Source organism: Pogonomyrmex barbatus, unplaced genomic scaffold (assembly GCF_055798465.1).
Source record: "Pogonomyrmex barbatus isolate J1 unplaced genomic scaffold, ASM5579846v1 scaffold2, whole genome shotgun sequence".
NCBI lineage: Eukaryota > Metazoa > Arthropoda > Insecta > Hymenoptera > Formicidae > Pogonomyrmex > Pogonomyrmex barbatus.
The window spans coordinates 5,334,078-5,354,692 of record NW_028297116.1 but is presented as its reverse complement, the minus strand read 5'-3'; the positions used below and the strand labels follow the sequence as shown (position 1 = coordinate 5,354,692).

Sequence of the window (20,615 nt, the reverse complement as noted above, 5' to 3'; positions counted from 1 at the left end):
AGGGAAAATATTGGTATATTTATGAAAATATTAAAAATTCACAATCTCATATATCATTTATTTGCAGAGAAACATAATAATTTTATTACGTTGTACAACATAAAGTAACAGAAAGCTACTAGGTGTGTGCATGTAAATGCATTGTACTTAATAAAAATGTTATGACTGTTCTTTGGATTTGCTCTACTTATATATGAATTATTACTACAAACTGCATTATGATCTATAAAAATATATATTGTTATTTTTCATATTCGTCATAATATTCGTCATTACTTTTGTGTTTTCCGCGATTATGTGCAATTATCTTGTAGATCGTGTGCGTATGTTTCACATTCTTCACTCGATAAGGAACGTGTATTACCACTTTCTTCCTGAAAGAAAAGAATTTAAGAGATATGATATTTCTATAAGTATTTCACAAGTTCGTTTATTATATTTCTTTCTTCTTGGCTACAAATACTTACGATTCAATCGGTTGATGCATCAGCGCAAAAATTATCAAGAATAAGATACTGTACTGCAACAAACAGAAATATATTTAAATTATTAATATATAATGACGTGCTCAGAATGCAACTTTATCTCGCAATTACATAGCCTTCTCAATTAAAAAGATATAATTCGAATATTTAAGAAAAGTAGATATATCAAATATTTTAAATAATTGTAAAATTATTCTTATATATAATTGATAGATTACATTTATTTAAAATTGAGTATTAAAATTAAAATTAAATAACATCTTTAATTAAATATTAAATTTAATTGCAATTTAAACATGATAAAGATGATAAACCTTACCAGAATTTTGCTCCTCATCGTGGAGAACATCAAACAAGTGCTGCAAAGCTATAAAGTTGTTGCAAAGCTTTTCTCGAAGCACTTTGGTCAATCGAAAGATATCTTCTGAGCATCGTACAACCATAAAGCGAACGTTTATATACTGCAACCAACAACTAGCGAGGCGAATCACTACACAAAATATTCCATGAAACTCCGCCCAGCATGTACTCATTACTATCACTCGTGTTAATCGCTCACGAAACAATGATTGTGCATCAGATTTTTGTCCTAGAGATTCATAAAATTCATAAAATTATTCCGTTACAGCAAATCCATGAGAGACATTGCTGTTTTATAAAATTTTCACATAATAAAATTTTTATGTGCTACAAGAAGTTATATATCGCAAAAATCGCTAATAATATAAAAATTAACGCTTAAATTTGTCACAAAATTATTCGAAGAAAAGTTATATCTTATTAAGCGTTAATTTTTATGACTTATTGACGACTTTTGCGATATTTATAACTTTTATTGTTACTGGTACACTGAAAATGATCACAATTTTAAGTATGCGAAACGTATCCGTTTCTTTTTGTACTATGTTTGTAAAATACATACTATTAGCACTTATATTCAGGCTTAATTCATATCAGTTTGTTAATTGTTTTTGATTTGTTCGCTTACTTTTAACATGAAGTAAAAAAAAAAAAACATAATTTTATCAATACATGTGTTTTTATCTGCGAAACAAGGATTTCCTTTTAGCAATTATTATGACTAGCATAATCGCGGATATCACAAGCTTTATATCGAAGAAAAACTTTAGCTTTTCTTTTTTCTCGAATCTCTATGGCATCTTAATAACGCAAGCGCACACAAGCATCAAATCATCCCGTTTAATCGAACGTATACGCAAGTCACTCAAAAGTGAAATCGACATAACGCTGGCGAGCATCATAAAGAAATATATACCGCCTACACGCGGTATATATTATACATATAAACACGTGATTAGTGGTACGCTTGCGTTTTCCAGCGGCCAAAGAAAAAGAAGAAATGGAAGAAAAGATCGCCGCGGCGTGACTACGTCGACTACGATCCCGATCGTAATCGCCGACCCTGTTGATTTCACGGCCACGTTAATCTTTAGCGGATGGAAAACCATTTCGATGCAAAGATCGTAACTGTTACTTGGAAAATGCACTTATTGCATTTTTGTTTTCATTTTATTACTTGCTCTTTCCTCCTGCTGAACATGTCTCGCTGTTTGATGAGCAATTAATGAAGATAATTATAATTATTTTAGAAATTGTAACAGTCACAATCATTACATTCTGTTTCCTTCTTTTAACTGTCCGTTTTACATTAGCAACTTTTGCCGATATGAGAAATTCTTTATCGTTTAATTTGTCACACTTTTGATAATTGCGAGTTAAGTGGTCCGTGTCTCCGTTAAATCAGGTTGGCCATTAAAAAAAATGTAAATTTCACAAGAATAGATCTTATTAACTTACATAAAATTATTATTTGATCCAAATAAAATATGTAAAGTTGGTCGTTTTTCACATTTTTAAATTTAATACACTTTCAAGATTTTCACTAAGTTGCCATTTTCGAAATCATTAATCTTTTTTTTACTTACTTTCATTATGAAGATGTTAATACAAACACATTTACACATTTATAACGTTAAACTGTATTGTAAATGTAAACGTAATCAAAACTGTAATCAAAACTTTCTAACACTGCGCATTATCTTAAGTGGATCCCTAATTGTAGTTTATAATAATAACACTTGCATTATCAATATCGCTTTCCCATTTGTTATGCAAAATATAATTTATCTCTATGAAAGCAATTAGAAATTAGGGCACAACTGAAAGTGAAATACATTCTTTGTTTATTTATTTATTTACTTGATAGATGTTTCAATAATCGATGAATCAAATAGAAACGAATCATACAAGAATATATTTATTTATGTACAACTTAAAAATAGTACAACGAAAAATATACAGAATATAAGTATAAACAAACTATAACTATATAAACAAATTCAACAAAATAAAGTTTTGAAAGATAACGTTCACAACATTGTTAGTTTTAATTTAATACATACATATGATGACTCACTATGGCTATGCCTTTTATAGTTTCGATAACTACTTTGATTCAAATCTTCTTCGTTAAAAATATTAAGTAGAAGAGATTTGAATAGCTAAAATGTTTCACATAACTTTCATTTAATATTAAGTAAGTAAAGTTTAATCAGTTGGCAAAATATGTAATCAATTCATATAAGAAAACTCATGCTTAATTGAAAAATTTACCTTTCAAAAGTGATAATCATCTTAAAAAAAAATATCTGTGATTTATACAAATAAAGAAAAATATGATATAAGATAAATAACTCATAATTTTAAACACGTAACACGATTAACCGTGTTATCAGATATAAATTAATTAATGTGTCTTTCATTATTAATGAGCTTCGTATTCATGATATAAGATAAACGTGTAGTTACGTTTATTTTGCAAATAACCCGAAAAACCATATAGATCCCCCCTCAAGTTACCCTGTAAAATTTTCTTTAAAGATTTCAACATCATACGTACATAGTTTAAACAATGCTCGTTGTTTCAATCAATTTTAAGAAGCAGAAGTAAGGCGGATGCAATTATTCGCAAAAACGAATATTCGATCTTTTGTTAGGTCATTTTAATCAATGCAAGAGTATTAGTATAAATATACGCACACACATACGCTAATACACGCAAATTACGCGTGTGGCCCCTCGTATTTTTGGCATAGAAAGTTGAGGAAAATCACGAATCATTTCAAGTGGCGTCGCAAATTATATATATATATATATATATATATATATATATATATATATATATATATATATATATAATTAATATATCTATTGCTATGACCAACGCGCAAATATTAATTTAAATGCATAAAAAAACACATATTGTCATCGTCGGTCGTGTTTAAAGAGAGCTACGTTATTGAACAAAGTCAAGTCGTGCTTGACTTCATTTTCGAAGTCGCGCCTCGCAACTTCAATCGTCTCGTTTTTTCCGTCGTACTGCTCATCGTCGTCGGCTTCCGCGTCGTATTAATCGTTCTCTTTGTGATGTTACTCAGTAACTCGGTTCTCTTCGTAGTGCTACCGAATTCCGTTCCCTTCAACACGGAGGTCGGCTTTTTCATTAGCATAGGCCGCTTCGAAAACCACGGCCTTTTCGTAGTGTTATTCGATACGGGCAACGTGGCGCTTATCGGCGATCTTCTCGTCGTGCTGCTCGTCGCCGATTTCTCCATCGAGGCAATCGATCTGTTTGTCTTTTCATTCTTAATTGATTTCTCCGTCACTGTATCCAGTGGAGTACTCTCGATTCGAATCAACAGCGGCGTTTTCTGTGTCGTGCTACTCGTCGCGGGACTTTCGGTCGTCATCACCAGTGGCTGTGGTTCCTCTGTCCAGCTACTCTTCGTGATATTCACTCTCAACGTTTCGAACGTATTGCTTGCCGCCACCGATTTCGGAGTGATCACAGTGATTGGCGCCGATCTCGGAGTGATCACGGTGACATTAGCAGCCGACGTTTGCTCTTTAACGACCTTGACTGTTCCTTCCGGATGAGGTATCGAGGCGACCATGGGTTCCATCCGCTCGCATTCGCCCACAATTAAACATCTTGGATTTTCGATGGTCGTAATCGGATTGCGATGTTTACCGTGCTGACGATGATGCTCGGTTCTTCCTACCTCGCCCGTGATGCTCGCCGTAGGTTTTCGCGAGGCCTGCCTCGGACGATTGACGGGCTGCTGCCTCGCTTCCTGCTGAAAATCACCGTTCGCCAGATTGGCGAACGCCTTGTGCCAGTCCGCGTCCTCGGACATGAGCGGCTGCCATTTCTCGTGATTGTCGGAGATGATCTCCACGTTCTTCTGGAAGCTGGACTCGGTCTTCTCTCGCTTCACCTTACCCCATGTTATCTGATCGAGGGATTCGCCGTTCTGCGCGATGCCCGATGAGCCTACGACATCGGGCAAGCTGTAACCCCGCGGTCGGATTGTGGTGAACTCGTATATTTTATTGGCGTGGCTCTCCAAGACCTGCCGATGATCGACGAGATAAGGCGGATCTATAATGTGAAGCGCATTCTGAGAGCTCGAACCAGTCTGCGCGCCGTCTTGCGTCTTGTGGGGAGTCGCGTACGAATTCGACGATGATGGAACGTTGGCCGGCTGCTTCTCGTAAGAATATCCGACGGTTGAATAGACAGTGGGAGCACTGAAAAGATCGTTCTGCTTGACGTAAGAAGTGGAGCTCGCGGCATTGTTCAGGTCGTTTTGATGTTTCTGATAGGAGACCGGGTAGGAGCTCGGGACGTTGTTCAACTCGTTCTGATTCTGATAGGAGATCGGATAAGAGCTCGGGGCGCCGTTCAAATTATTCCGACTCTGATAAGAGGCCAGGTAAGAGCTCGGATCGTTGCTAAACTCGTTCTGCTTCGGGTAAGTGGTCGAGTAAGTGTTCGGGACGGCCGTGTAAGATTGATCGTAGTATCCCGAGGCTGCGTTTATGTTGTACTGCTCGTACGAACCGGCTTGCGAATTGAGAATGTCGCCGGGCACTTTGTACGTGTTCTCTTGTACGTAGGGGCTGGCCTCGATGTGCTCCATCGCCGTAAGCGAGTACAACGGAGCGATCTGCTGAAGGGGTAAACGGTGCTTTTTGTACCAGGTTTTCATGGAATCCTTCGAATCTGGTTCATTCTCCGCGCTGTTGAGTATCTCCGTCACTTGCTTTATGGCATCGTCTTCCAATTGAAGGTGCGCATGGCTCTTGTCGCTCTCCTCTTCTTTCACAGCTTTCGCTTTAACGGGCGGCAAATTTTCCTTTTCGGTCTCCTTGAGATCGTTCGAGGGACTCTTAGTCGATTGCGGCCCTCGACCTTTACCGGAAACATGGCTGACGTTTCGAGGCAGTTGAACCGTTTGATGACGATTGGAAGAGCTGTACGTCGCGTCACTTGACGCGATGTGGTGATGGTTCAGGAAGTTTGAAGCGCCAGGCTCGCTGAACGGCAGGAATGGTAAAATAGAATCGAAATCCCGTAACTCCTCATCGATCACGGGAACCGGTACTTGCGTTACGAAGCGCACCGTAACGTGATTCGAGTCGACCGGTTCCAACAGGCGCAGGTAGATCTTGCGCTTGGACCCCGGCATTTGGATGGGTCCAACCATCGGGCCCAGCTCGTTCTTGGGTGGATCCAACAATTGGTGCAGAATGTCCATGATCGAATCGAAGATATTCGTCTTCGTGGTGACGCGAAACATGGGCTTGATGTAAATCGGCTTCTCGTCGTGCACCTCGGAAACCGAATGCGAATCGAAGTCGTGGACATGATTCTCATCCACCTCGTACGTCGATCCGGGGATCGAGCGGACCTTCACACGCTTTATCGGATGTCTCGGACGATCGCGAGGATGTTGCTGTTGAGATTTAGACTGAGGCTCGGGGATCTTCTTCTGAGAAGGTTTTTGGAAAGTCTCGGTCTGCTCTTGCGATCGAATGCTCTTCCGCGATACATGGGGATGAGTTGTAAATACCTGGGGATGAATCTCAGCATTGGGATTTAATCTTCTCTCTACCGAAGCCTCTTCGAGGACTAATCCCTCTCGCGCTCTTTCCCTTTTTAACCTACATTAATATGTTTTCTTATTATTAATTTTTATGTGTTATATTTGGAACAAAATAATGATAATTGATAAACGCGATAATGAATTAAATATCACTTAATAATACAAATATTTTTATAACTTTATTATATGTAATAATATATATTATTATAATAAAATAAATAATATGTAATAAAATAAATAATATGTAATATATTAACTCTCACAATACTCATACATTATGATAAAAAAGAAAAAAAATTTTGTTTAAAAAAGATTTATTTTTATAAATAAAATTAACAGAGAACTTCTTCTATCTATCTATCTATTATAATTATTTATCAAAAATTTTATAATACTTGCCTATTTAAATGTTGAATTTTGTCACTGAATACTATTGTTGATAGACATGCACAGATCTAAATACATAAAAAGCATATATATAGAATAAAATTGTTTAATTTATATAATATTTATATAACAATTTAAATTTATATTAGTTAAAATAATTAATAATTAATAATTCAAAAAGCGTTTATTTAATCGCTTATAAAATTTTGTTATACAAAAATAATACAAATTGACCATTATTACAATTAAGATTATTTTAAATTTAAAAGATCATTAACTTTTTCCAATTTTATATTAAGTTGGATTCAATTTGATGCTTTACACGTAATTTTCAATTAATTTTTCGAATGCAATTGTAATTAACAAGCTGTACTCTTAAAGTATCTATAAATTTTTCCGATAATAAAATTTATTCATTTACATTAGATTTTTCATTTTATAAAACTGAAAACAAAGATGCTTGATCCTTGTTTATATGCAAAAAATAATTTTGCGAAAAATTAATAAAGTATAATTAATTAAAAATATAATTTTGTCAGTAAAAATAATTATTTCATCAGAAAAATCAGAAAAATCAAAGATATTCTGATATTTTTTTTTTCTTCTTCTTATCCTTATTCATATTCCCTTGTTTATCATTATCGACGAAATTAAGGATAGATTCGTCATTTTAACAATAATCTCGACGGATGCTTTGCCGTCAGTCACGTTGATCGTAATTCACTTTTCTCACTCAATCATTCCCTGACGAGCCGTCCTCACTCACCGTAATGAAACACGTGATCTTCATATCGTTGCTCGCACGAAATACCGCTCACCTCACCGATCTATTGCGAGAACGACTGTTGTGCCATGGTGCAAGCCACCTCTTTTAAAGCTTCTCCCGTACCTATTAGAGCGGGGTCCGTGTCGAAGTAGACTTGATAACGCATCTCCGTGTGTAATCCCCCAACATGTACGTCCGTGACGACGCCCACGAAAGTTAGGCGAATAATGGGAACGATTAGTTTTCTATCTTTCCTTATTGTTACAGGATATATATATATATATATATATATATAAAACACATAGTGTTTCTGTAAGTTGCAATTTGCTACTGGACGAAACGTGTTTGCGAACGTGTTTATTGTGATATCAAAGTGAACATTCTCACACACGTGTTCGCGATTATCTTTCGCTCTCGTATCGTAGCTTCGCTTTTAAATTATTTTAATTAAATTATCGAAACACCTAATAACGTAATAAACACGAATAACGTAATATTATAATGTAACGAAATATTTGAAGATGAAGAAATGAATCTTTTATAAAGTAATTTATTTTATTTTTATCCTGATGATTAAATTACACTTTAATTAAATTACATATATCGAAACACGTATAATGAAATATTTGAAAGTGAAGAAATGAATTTTTTATAAAGTAATTTATTTTATTTTTATCCTAACGATTCAGTTTGATCATCCCTGATATTTTATTTTCCACTCTGTACTTAATATATAAGTAAATAGTAAATAAATCGCATTGCATCGCTTGTCTTTAAATTTTACGATGTGGAAATGGAATCTATCATTAATCATTTCTTGAAAGGATAAAGATTTGTTTGTTTTTAACGATGCCAAAGATGAAAACCTGTAGATTATACCTTTCTCGACAAATTTATGACGTGTTAACGCGATGTTTCATTCGGAAACATATCGTGCAAATACGTAATAAAAGTACATCTTTGTTTCGTTGAAATCTATCGATTTTCGAAATTAACGCGAGAGTAGTTACAAAGGCCATTGGCTTAATGAAAGTAAAATGCCTTTGCCGTTTTAATTGCGTGCGTTTGTGAGTTTATCATATCCAGCGTAAAGAGCTCGGGTTTCTAACGCTATGTCTAAACATGGAAAGTTGTTTTTGTCGAATCCATGCCAGAATAGAGTGGCATCGAATTTTCATCCTCGATAAAAATAATTCTACGTTATTGCTGCTCAATTGGCCAGAAATCCGTCCAATTAATTAGGGGTACTTGTAGAAACATAATTCTGAAACATAATGCCGTGTATATCGGCATTCGCCGATCTTTCGAGTAATTACACGAGTTCGCGAGAACCGTCGCGCAAACGGAAAAGGCGTGGTAACGGCGTAGATTACAGAGCAGGTTGAAAGAAAAATTGGATTAATGTAAGACGAGTCGACATTCCGCGCGAGATGGTTAATAATATCTAATCTAGCAGCACAAATCAGTTCCTTCGGGTAGACCAGTATCAAAAGCAGTGCACATGAATAGTCTTGCACGCTCATATCAAGCAACTATGTCTTACATAAATTTTTATAATGATCCCTTCTGATACGATCTGTTTAATATATCAGTCTATCAGAATACGTTAGTATACATACTTTCTTACTTTCGTATGTGGTGCATTATAATATGGAATATACCGTGTCTTACACAGATAGGGTTGCCCTCAAATTACAGATACTTTGATTCATTTGACATAAATTTTCTTTTAGTTAAAAAATCGAATACATTGCTAACTTTCCAGTTTTCTTTCTTATCACTACTTTCAATTTTCAGAATAACGTTGGGCTCTTAAAGGTTTAAAAACTTTGCTAAAATAAAGTGTAATTAATATTAAATAACAAATATATATTATTTCTCTTCTGAACTCTTTATTCTCAATTATTAGTTATTCGGATATTAGCATTCTCTTCTGTGCAATATTAAAAAGATTTATAAAATGTCTAATAAATTATTTAAAATCTTATTATTGAATTTTATATGTGTATAAATGATAAATTATTTGGATTCTTTTCTATATCGAGAATCAATTTTAATTTTTAAATTAAGGAAATTGTGTATTATCACATTAATATTATCCGATTTAAAATGATTTATAATGGAAAAGTTATCAGACATAGCTTGATTAATTTAACATATCACTTCCTTACGTAGATCTTGTAATTTATTTAAGTGAATGCATCATTCATAAATCATATTGCGACAGGGTTGATTCAAACTATTTCGTTGCTTGATTACTACTGTTTACATTCAGTTTTCCAATTAATAAGGATTTAATTAATAAGGAACTAAAAAAATATTAATGACACAAAACAATATATTTTATTTTTTATTAGGCAAAACTATTGTTAAAAGATATGTCAATCATAAATAAGTATTGTTAAATTATTGTTAAAATAATGATTGTAGACCGCATTCATAATTTTCATCTGAAAGAAAAGATATGAAGCTACATATGGAATTTTCTTACACATAAACACTTTCAGTTTATATGCTTGACTACGCAAAACGATGCAGACCGTTCTAACCGCTAACTGCCAGACATCTACGTGCTCCCGATCTTCGCATTTCAATGATAACCGCAATTCCTAATGAAAGCGTCGGGTAATGCTTCAGGTGTGTTCGGTGTCCTTTTTTTTTTTTTCTTATTTCATTTTCGTATTAAATTTTCTTCGCGGTAATTCAGCTGAAGTTGAAGCGGCGTTTTCCGTCGAAACGAAATCCGTACGCCGCGCTGTTGGGCGCGTCGACCAACGCGGGATTCCGATATTGATGGAAGGATCCGTGAAGATGGGGCGGCCTCACGGCATTTTGCTCCTCGTCTTGCGCGCCTTTCAGATAAAACGCCTCGAACTGACCCTCCGGCAAGAGAATGTCCTTCAGGGACTTGTCATCTGGATCGTACGCCGACGTGATCGTAATTAACGTGACAAAGAAGCAAAACACCTGCAATAATGATACCTGTCAAGAGGAGCAGTGTGAAAATTATAGACAATCGCTATATTGCAAAGATAAATTGAAAGAAATTAATGGAGATACACGGAGATTTAATTTTACGAGATAAATCAGCAGACTACTATTCATATTTATTAAATCGGGAGATTAATATTCAGATTTAATAAATAAATAATTACTTAGCATTACACGCTCTCTCGTGATAATTACTAAGTTAATAAATGTGTAATAAATGTGCGTAAAAGATAAAAAAATGAGACGACTCAGCGATAAAGAGGAATAAATATTTTATTTAAGACACCGGCTCTAAAGTTTCTGGAAATTTTGCGACGTAGCTCGACAGCATAACCAATGGTATAACGTTTATATTATCTCTTTTACGACGTTTTAACGATTTTCATGTACAATGTATCGTTTTACGGTCGTTTCGTAACCGTCGTGCCGCCAGGTAATAATTTTCAATAAATAATCAAGAGCATATACATACCAATGAAATGTTTCGGTCGTTCCATGTCATTATCACTTTCCGTTCCATTTCCCTGCCCACTTCTCGCGCGATCAAGATACTATAATGACAAATAATATGACGTTTAAGTGACGTACGACGATGAGACTGTCGATATAACTCTCTCGAATATCCGATGAAACAGGGAAAGCAATAAATCCGGCCTCTCTCGTCAGATTAACGCTTTGCCACGTGGCAAATGTGCTTATAATTGTAATTCATTAGCTATGAAAAAAAAAAAGAATCGTGTTTGTTCGTCCATATATGCGCTTGCGTTTTGCGCTAATGACCACGAATATGCGGAATGATACAATTTAATGCTACGAGCGGAACATGAGCATTGCCTCGATTCGCATGAGATAAATCCAGGATAAAGTGCATCCTACATATACAACAATAAATTTAATGTAATAAATTTAATGTAAACATATACGTGTATAACGTGTATAATTTCACATTAAATTTTGTAAGAATAAAATTTAAGATCAAAATTCAAGACAATACCAAATTAAAATGATTTAATAAAAATGCATAAGAGAAAGAGAAAGAGAGAGAGAGAGAGAGAGAGAGAGAGAGAGAGAAAAGTTTGCCAAATTTCTTAAATCGAAAAAAAAAAAAAACAGTATAATGTAATTGTTAATAAAAGTGTCAAAGTGTCAATAATTTTCAATTTGTTAACAAATAAAAGAAGAAAACTTTTCGTGAATTAAACCTTAACAAGTCAAATAATAACTGCTACATTCTTCAATTAATTTTATATAAATTTCTTTTATGGAGTCTAAAACTTTATGAAGATACGCAAAAAATTGAGAAAATGGCCTTTCCTCGATATTTTTCCTCGAGATGAAATCGAATCGGAGGACAAAACAGTTCGACAGTCAGTAAGTTGAAAAAAATTTCCGGTATTTCGGGGGCATTCTGTATAAAGCATCAAAACAACGATATCGCAGCGCGCATCATTTTGAACGCGGATGTCTGGCGGGTGTTGCGCCCGCTCTAAAATCATATTTTCTCGATCGCTCTCCATTCTCTGTTACGTATGTGCGCAATACCTTGACCGTTCACCTATTGCGAAACAGGCCGTTAACGAAATGTAATGCTTTTCATCGCGCGGCAAACATAACTATTGTTCCAAGTAATAGTTCCTAACACGCGAAAATGATGCGGAAGTATAAAAAAATTAGTCTAAACTAGGAACTTCCGTGTAAAGTATAATAAAAACAATTGTCCGCAAATGTTTTCACGGCGAGCCACGTTCTAGTTGAAGCGGATGATATTGCTACTTTTCCATCGATCGTGAAATTTATTATTTTTGTACAAACTTCCAATTGTTTTGACATTTTAACATTTAACAACATTTTAATAGAAATTGTAATTATATATTTTAATTATATATTTTAATTACATTAATAATAATTGAAACGCGATGCAGATTACAAGAGAGAAAAATCGTGTTTTGCGTAGCTTTCCTTCGTGTTATACATTCGTGTTATATACGAGATGAGAAACTGTTATTTAACGAGGAGAATCTACCAAATCTCAAGTCGCATTCTCGCGTTCTCGTTGAGCGAGAAATTTAATATTTATATTCCGCGCTAATCGCGTCAGATCGCAAATCTTCGCCTCGTGAGATAAGGCATCTGTAAGTGAATAGCCGTAAAATGGCGATTACACAGTGTCCAATTAGGAATCACGAGATGATCCGCGGAGCACGAAAGCGAAAATATTTAAGCAAGGCGTGACGAAACGAAGTGCACGGCTCGTCGAGTCACTTCATGAATTAAACGTCTTGAAAAACGATGCACGCCGTGTCGCGTTTGGTTAGAGACGTAAAAACAATTTTTTTTTTCTAAAAGTAGAAAACAGTCTTTGTACAGGTATAAATTACATCTTACATTAACGGATGAAAAAATGCGCTTTTCATCGATCAATTTTGCCAGAAAAATCAATTTCACCGATGATTTAAAGCTATTTATTATTTTTTTTCATCAATCAAATTAATATTTAGTAACAAATGAAACTTTTTTGAGAAAAAGATGAATGCTGTTAGGATTAGCTTTATTTATGAGCGTTAAAAGTATAAGTTACTTTGTCTGATCAACAAATTGTAACAGAATTTTGTTTATAACTTTATATGTTTAAAAAACTATTTGAAAAATCTGAAATGTACAATACGATGTAATATTTATATTTTTAAATGTGCATAAGCATACGTATATTTCAATCAAATTTTGATTTATGTAATAATCGATTATTAAATAATCAAGAAACTATAATTTAATACATGAAATCATTTAATAAATCATTTAATAAATAAGATTATAGTTATTAATTTTTTATTTAACTAATTTAACTAATTTAACAATAGACTTCGATTAAAGACAGATTAGAGAGAAATTGTATAATTAAAAATGTGTTTAAGCGAGTCTCCGGTTGAATTAATAGCTGACTAACAATAAGTTAATCAAAGTTACCTATAATCAAAACAAAAATACATGGATTACTTTTAAGATCATTGCTTTAAAATCCAAATTTTTTGTATGGTTTGAAAGATCATTAGACACGCTCTCTCGCTATTGTTCAATATATCGTATCAAAATCGTTACACACCACATAAACATTTAATAAAAACACATTGAGAAATATCGAGAAAGATACAATATCGAGAAAGATATTACTCGGATTAAAGTAGTGTTGTGAGATTGAAAACTGTATTGCGATGTGATATTCATTATTGTTTCAAGTTCTTGAAACAAGAACAAAAAGTGAGTTCTATATTGAAATGTATATTTTTCTAACAGTCATCGACCCGCATTACGTGTTCAAGATTTAAAAGAAAGTGTTGGAGAAACGCTTAACCAGGCTATAAATAACAACGATGTAGACATACGTGCATATATTTATATGTTTAAACTGTTTGTTTATAATTATACTATACGTTTATTTATAATTGTATTGTCCAACATGGATTTTAAATCACAAATTGGACTAGTAGATTTTTTTCACTGAAAACAGATCTGTAAATAAAATTGTTTTATCATATTTTTTAAAAAATTGAACTTAAAAATTCCGAAAATGGCATTTTTTGTGTACCTTTGAACTAAAATACCTTAAAAATGTGACGTGATAGAACAATATTACTTATAGATATTTCGTTTTCAGCAACAAGGAATTTATAAGAATCGACTAGTCCGGAAAAAAAAGAGTTTAAACTTGTCGAATAATATTATTTACATTTATCCTGTAAATTATTTTGATTGATTTTATATCATTATCTAAAATATCATAAAATTCTTGACGGAATCAAGAAGAAACTTAAATAGTGAGCATAACGATAATAATATTAATAACAATAATAATAATGTATGTATGATATTCGTATATATCAAAATGCAATGTAGAAATTTAGATTCCATCTGCTAGAAAATGCCAGAAACTCAGGATTCTACGCTAATGGGAATTCAGAATCCATCCGAAATTTCGGACTGCGGATCGTCCGAAGCGTGCTCAGATAGACGGGATCCCCGGGGAACTGCGGGACGCGCGGATCGCCTCGCGCGAGATGCTTTGTGAGAGACTCACCGTAATATCACCTCGCGGAAAAGTGAAAGCCAAAGCGACGAACGACAAGCGGACAGAGACAGCGGCAGCGGCAGCGGCGCTCGCGACTAGAAGCGGTTTCGATCGTCACCGCCTTCAGATGATGCGGCCTTGCCTTGCCCGTGCTCCGACGGGATGGAAACCACCGTCGCCGCCGCCGTGATCCCCCATCCGCAAAAACGGAAGTCGATGAAAGTGGAAAACGAGCCGGACCGGGTCGGCGGCTGGCGTGCGCTCAGCGCACATTCGTTTTTTGCCGCGCGATCGCGACCGGCCAATCGGAGAGCAGCGCGCGCTGCTCCGATGGACGTCAGCGAGCGCGATCTCCACGGAGCAGATAAGTCGCTTTTTTCCCCAGTGCGACATCGTGCTTTTTAGGCACACTTTACCTCTACAACGTCTCTTTGCCGGCGGTTCGGTTTACCGATAGAATAGATGTAATTGAATACGACTGCGTGTGTCTCCGATACACTTTCGCTGTCCGATTAGCCATCGATCTGTTCTTATATTATTGAAAAAAATGATTGTCAGGGGAAAGAAAGTTCTATTTAATTTGTTATTGATTGGAATGTAATGGAGAGATGAAACAGCGTTGTGGGAGATAAATATAAATACCGGTTCTGAGTAAAGGAGAATACGGTGGAACTTTCTGGTAAGACGATGTAGCGCAAAATTTAAAAATATGTCGCTTCTCAGCGACAATGGCAAATAGACAAAATAGTATAAATAGTAACTATTTAATTAGTTGGGAGTTTTTATTTAATTTCGTTGAGATTTCAAGTGAGTTTACTTTTTTATTTAACTAATCGTGTTTTAAAAAACACATATTAACTCTTTAAATTTAACTTTCCTTTAAATTAACACTTTGTTGTTTCATGTCATAATTTTTATGTTTCACATTTATTTCACAGTTATAATCGTAATTATTTTATTGTTAAAACAATCCAATTTTTTAAAAACTACAATTTAATTAATTCAAATAAAATTAAAAAAATAATTTATCCAATTTTGCAAATGAAGATGCAAATGATTCAAACAATAACATTAAATCTTAGAAAAATATATGTAATAACTAATAATCATTAATAACGTATTAAAAATTATAATAATAATTGTTAATAACATATAAAATGCAATACTTTATTAATACTATATACATGAACATTTGATATAATTAATATATTAAAATATTAATATAATATGTTAACATTTTTATTATTATATATCAAAAATAAAAAAAATACCAATAAAATCTAAAATTTGGTCGAGAATTTGTTGCAACATTCAATCGTAAAAAAGATTAATATTGCAACGAATCATAAATATTAATAAACAAACTAATTAATAAACAAACTTTTACTTTGTGCAAAAACAAGATTATTCGTACATGTGAATTTATGTAATTGTAGCTCTGGACACGCACTTTTAGTTGTTGTCGGGACAAGGAGATTTAATTTCTTATGTGCTTTTATATGATAGACGTATATCATATAAAAGCACATAAGAAATTAAATCTCCTCGTATAATATATTTATCCAAACGTTCGTTCGGAGAGCGAGAGGATAGAAAGCGATATCAGGAGAAATCACTGCTGCAGATTAAAATGCTAATTATCGACGATTCCTTTTCCTAATAGCGGCCAGTAGTATCGCCGCGCGACTGAATGACTGATCGCTCGTTTCCAAGTCAAGCAGGGAAATCTTGTTTGCGAGTGCACGACTAATAAGGGAACATCGCCGACCGGAGCTCTCGTACGTTCGGATGAAACTTCGTGATTGTACGGAGCGAGGCACGCGAATTAATTATCCTGGGAAAAACTCGGAAAAAAAATTAAATTCCTGCGAGTACACACGAGTCCGGATGGATCTTTCTTGTATCCCGCGTCTAGCTAGCGAACAACACATTACAAAGACATACACAGAGGAATGAGAATACACGGATCGTTTATTTTTGTTTTATTTTATTATATCTTAAATTTACTTGAATTCAAATACGCAGAGTAAAAGAAATAATCATCAAGTCTCCTTGAATTCGCCCCTGAAGATCAATCTTTATTCTTATGAATACGTTGTAATTCGATGTAATTTGAAAGCGAGATTTTGCAACATGCGACACAAAATGATCTTATCTTTTAATCGATTATAAGATATACAAATGAAAAATTTACGTTTGTTTACAATGTTGTTTGTGCATGTGTATAACATTGCATTTGAATTCTCCTTTTTCATATATGTAATATATAGATAATTGTATAAATATAAAATATAATCTAATTTCACAAAATAGAAAATTATGTCAACTATTTCTATTGTTCATTATTATCATAATGTACAATTATAATAGTATTCATATGGGTTACATTGTCCGTGTCTCTTAAATGCGCTTATCTTTTTAAAAAAAATGTAACATTTTTTTTAATAAATTATGATTATCGCCAGATTCGCCGATTTTATCTATACTAAGAATAATTGCAAATTTAAGATTCACTAACGGCATTTAAAAAAAAAATGATAACACGATAAATGATCGCACGTAATTATGAGGTAAAAAAATAAATTAATATATATACATAATTCAATTTCGAGAAATTAAAATCAACAAGTTCATAGATATTACATATACATATGAATACCTATCTCTGTAATTTAAAAAATTACTCAGTTGTATAGTAAATAATATTGATTAAATATATTCTTTGATTAAATTGATATTCATTTGTTATATCTGAAAATTTAGAAGACAAATTCGGCCTTGACCATTATCTCTTTCTTAAGTACTTTCCTAATGTCGTCATAGCAAAATTCATACAATTAGATAGCAGTATAAAATTACAAATTCCACAAAAAAAATGTAAATATATATCTACATACATATGTCTATTGTACGTACAAATGTATATTATATATATTACATATAATATTATGCAATAACATATAAATAATATGTATATTATATGTATATATATTATTTTTTAATATTTTTCGTACATAATTATATTTAAATTCTCATTTATATCTTATTTCTTATATAATCGCAAGAGAACTGTCCTATATAACTATACAGATAATATGTCAATTCTTTGATACATTTGTATGAAACAAACTCGTAAAATGATAATAAATAAAATCTTTACAAAAAATGTATATAATTAATTATAACAAGTTAATTACATTTACACTTAATATTGCAAAGTTTTAGCTTTCAATATTTTTATATTATCACAAAAAATATTTTTTTGTAAACAAGAAGCTGAAAAAATAACATATTAAACTTGAGGATTGAAGATTCTCAACATTATAAACTGGAATATAAATCTTTCTTTGTATATAAAATAATTTTAAAACTTATACAAAATTCTCTATCACTTCTCTTCGTTTAAAGGAAGAGTTATAGTCCGTCTCAATTCCTGTAATTAGCCTGTATGCTAATCGAACATCATTAGTACTTATATATTTTAAATATTCCTGTATATATGTAAGTCATGGTTATATGTCAAAATATAATTTAAACAGAATATAGATAAGAATCTAATTTCGTTTTCGCGTTAGGAGGCGAAGTAAAAGGAGAAAACCAAGCTATCGAAAATCTTCCAAAAACTGCTTGAATTGACTTCCATCTGCTATTACGAACCCACCTAGCTTCCTCCTTTTTAAGTTGTTCTATACCCTGTAATACATATTGTGATAAATACAAACTTCAACTTTTTTTATACATATATAACTAGAAAGATTGATCGTCTTCTTTACGTACAGTTTCGTCATTCCAAATGGCTTGCAATTGCGTGCCTAACATCACAGCGGTAAAAACGGCAAATAAAAGTGCCTCGAACGCCAAAAATAACAATAATACTACCGTTGCCGGCGGATTGAACGTGGAGCATTCCCTCCATTCTTGTCTGACACATGTAGTAAATTGTTGTATACACAGAAATAGGGATTGCAATGATATTCCTGCTATATAAAACTAAAACATAACATATAAAAAAATATATAGCTACATTAGTGTGCAAAGTATTTCAACAAATTTATATCGAATACTAAAAATACATCAAAAATACATCTCAACAAATTTGATTATTTTTTGTAAAAACAAATTTGTTTCTTGAATCAAAGTGTATATGTAATTTGAGAAATACTCACAGTAAAAAGCACAAAATATTTTTGATTATTCTCCCCTACACAATTATTAACCCATGGACAATGGTGATCCATTTTCCTGATGCATCTATAATTATAGTTATTATATATGATATAATCAATGCGATATTATACTTTACGAATATAAGTTTGATCTTATTAAATTTACCTTTGACAAACAGAGCAATGATGGGCTCTGTCAGGCTTAATAGAACAACATTTCGGACACTTAAAAATAACTTGTCCATCTCTAAATCCCATTTGTTGTATCATCTCTTTCGTTGCATTGCCTTTTGGTACCGCACCCTTTAAAAATGAGATATCAGTAACAAGGAGATTCGACAAATCTTAAACACAATATATGCTGAATCTCTAGCAATAGAGATTTCAGTGTTATCTTAATTACCGGATCTGTAAACATGGTTCTTAAATGTGATGCAAAGGCCAGGAATGCTAGAGATTGGAAAATGGCCATGTTTAAGCTGGAATATAACGTATTTATGGTAGGAATAAGAATTACAGCCATTACTACAAATTCGGCATAGATTATCAATAACCATGTTAATACCGCACATATGATACCACATATATCCTGCAAGTAAAGACACAACATTATATTAGAAATTACATGGAAAAGTCGATACAATTTTTAAGATGACTTTAACCAATTAACACAAAATTGACAAACTTCCTAGGTATATAATTCATCATTCTTAATCTTGTATCAATTAAAACAACAAGAAATTAATTTCATTTCATAAATGTTTTCCAGATAAAGAAAAATATCATTTGATAAACTAATTGAAATTTGGTCAAAGTTGTTCTTAAAAAAACATTAGAAAAATATTAGAAATATTCATTTGCCTTGATACACCAGAGTTTCCCACCACAGCATCTATTATGGAAGTCTTTCTCCCTATGAAAGGGCATATAATCATAATCCATCGTTGAAATTGCTATTTAGTGAACTATTGTATCTTTTATAAAACATAAAGGTAATCATTAACATTTCCACCTTTGTATACACAAAAATCTATAGTCATATACCTAAAAAAACACTGATATAGAAGATCTAAAGAAGGTAACGTTTCTGAAAACTGAATAAAGTCTGAAGGATTTTACTCGTCCAATATGAGAATCTCTCAAGATAAACATCTACAATCTCATTTATCAACGATAACGTAGAATTAGACGGTTATACTTGGCCGAGGATGCGAGGAGAACGCGGGGACACCGGAGGTAACAAAGAAGTCACAAGGAAATCTTTTGCTCTCGCGGCTGATGTTACCGCGACGGACTAGATCGAGTATTCACATCACGCTACAATAACGCGCGTCCGCGAGGAGCAACAACGTGCAACGTCCATCGTCATAACGTTCCGCGTTGGGACGTCGTGAGACGCGTGCCCCGCGGATTGACCCCGCGTCCGCGGAGCGCGTGGAGACAGACTTTTTTTCCGACGTCACCTGTGCGATCGAGCGATGGGACGCGTGCGGCGCGAGACGTGCAGTCATAAATGAATAACAAATATTCGCTCAAATCCAACACGGAGAAGCGAGTCGACTCGGTGTCGTCGACAAGACTAGTCCGTTGTTCGTTCTCCGTTTCTCTCCCTCATCCCGCCTGTCAACGATTCGCAATCGCAATTCGAAAAACCATGTGCACGGATCTCTCCGCCGAGGAAGGAATGAATGCTGTCGGATGAGCGGACCGAGAGCGGCCGGTAAAGGCTAGGATCTACCTTACCGACTTATCTCTCACGAGTGTTTCTGTCTCTCTCTCTCTCTCTCT

General features: G+C 33.7%; 4 protein-coding genes across 7 annotated transcripts; all 4 read right to left on the bottom strand.

Moving 5' to 3' along the window:
• Positions 1-37: 37 nt before the first annotated feature.
• LOC105428404 (uncharacterized) lies at positions 38-1,136 on the bottom strand. The gene is made up of 3 exons (XM_011640719.3): positions 805-1,136; positions 468-520; positions 38-374 (listed from the first exon to the last, which is right to left on the bottom strand). The coding sequence occupies exons 1-3, from the start codon at positions 832-834 to the stop codon at positions 242-244; spliced, it is 216 nt and encodes a 71-aa protein (XP_011639021.2). The 5' UTR covers positions 835-1,136; the 3' UTR covers positions 38-241.
• Positions 1,137-3,699: 2,563 nt separating this feature from the next.
• On the bottom strand, positions 3,700-7,679 carry LOC105428398 (uncharacterized). Its single transcript, XM_011640708.2, has 3 exons — positions 7,608-7,679; positions 6,854-6,909; positions 3,700-6,512 (listed from the first exon to the last, which is right to left on the bottom strand). Exons 1-3 carry the CDS (start codon positions 7,629-7,631, stop codon positions 3,815-3,817), a joined length of 2,778 nt encoding a protein of 925 aa, XP_011639010.2. The 5' UTR covers positions 7,632-7,679; the 3' UTR covers positions 3,700-3,814.
• Positions 7,680-9,927: 2,248 nt separating this feature from the next.
• On the bottom strand, positions 9,928-14,852 carry LOC105428387 (uncharacterized). Of its 2 annotated transcripts, none has more exons than XM_011640685.2 (3): positions 14,671-14,852; positions 11,071-11,149; positions 9,928-10,589 (listed from the first exon to the last, which is right to left on the bottom strand). In XM_011640685.2, the coding sequence occupies exons 2-3, from the start codon at positions 11,116-11,118 to the stop codon at positions 10,311-10,313; spliced, it is 327 nt and encodes a 108-aa protein (XP_011638987.2). In that variant the 5' UTR covers positions 11,119-11,149; positions 14,671-14,852; the 3' UTR covers positions 9,928-10,310. The 2 variants fall into 2 exon arrangements, with proteins under 2 accessions (XP_011638987.2, XP_011638997.2); XM_011640695.2 differs by having other exon boundaries at positions 9,928-10,574.
• A 1,774-nt stretch (positions 14,853-16,626) lies between these two features.
• Positions 16,627-20,603, bottom strand: LOC105428365 (palmitoyltransferase ZDHHC3). Of its 3 annotated transcripts, none has more exons than XM_011640675.3 (7): positions 19,689-20,603; positions 19,382-19,416; positions 19,231-19,306; positions 18,994-19,130; positions 18,828-18,912; positions 18,439-18,651; positions 16,627-18,354 (listed from the first exon to the last, which is right to left on the bottom strand). In XM_011640675.3, the coding sequence occupies exons 1-7, from the start codon at positions 19,767-19,769 to the stop codon at positions 18,193-18,195; spliced, it is 789 nt and encodes a 262-aa protein (XP_011638977.1). In that variant the 5' UTR covers positions 19,770-20,603; the 3' UTR covers positions 16,627-18,192. The 3 variants fall into 3 exon arrangements, with proteins under 3 accessions (XP_011638977.1, XP_011638961.1, XP_088933742.1); XM_011640659.3 differs by having other exon boundaries at positions 19,231-19,416; positions 19,689-19,871; positions 19,947-20,591; XM_089077616.1 differs by having other exon boundaries at positions 19,231-19,416; positions 19,689-20,592.
• Positions 20,604-20,615: the final 12 nt, after the last annotated feature.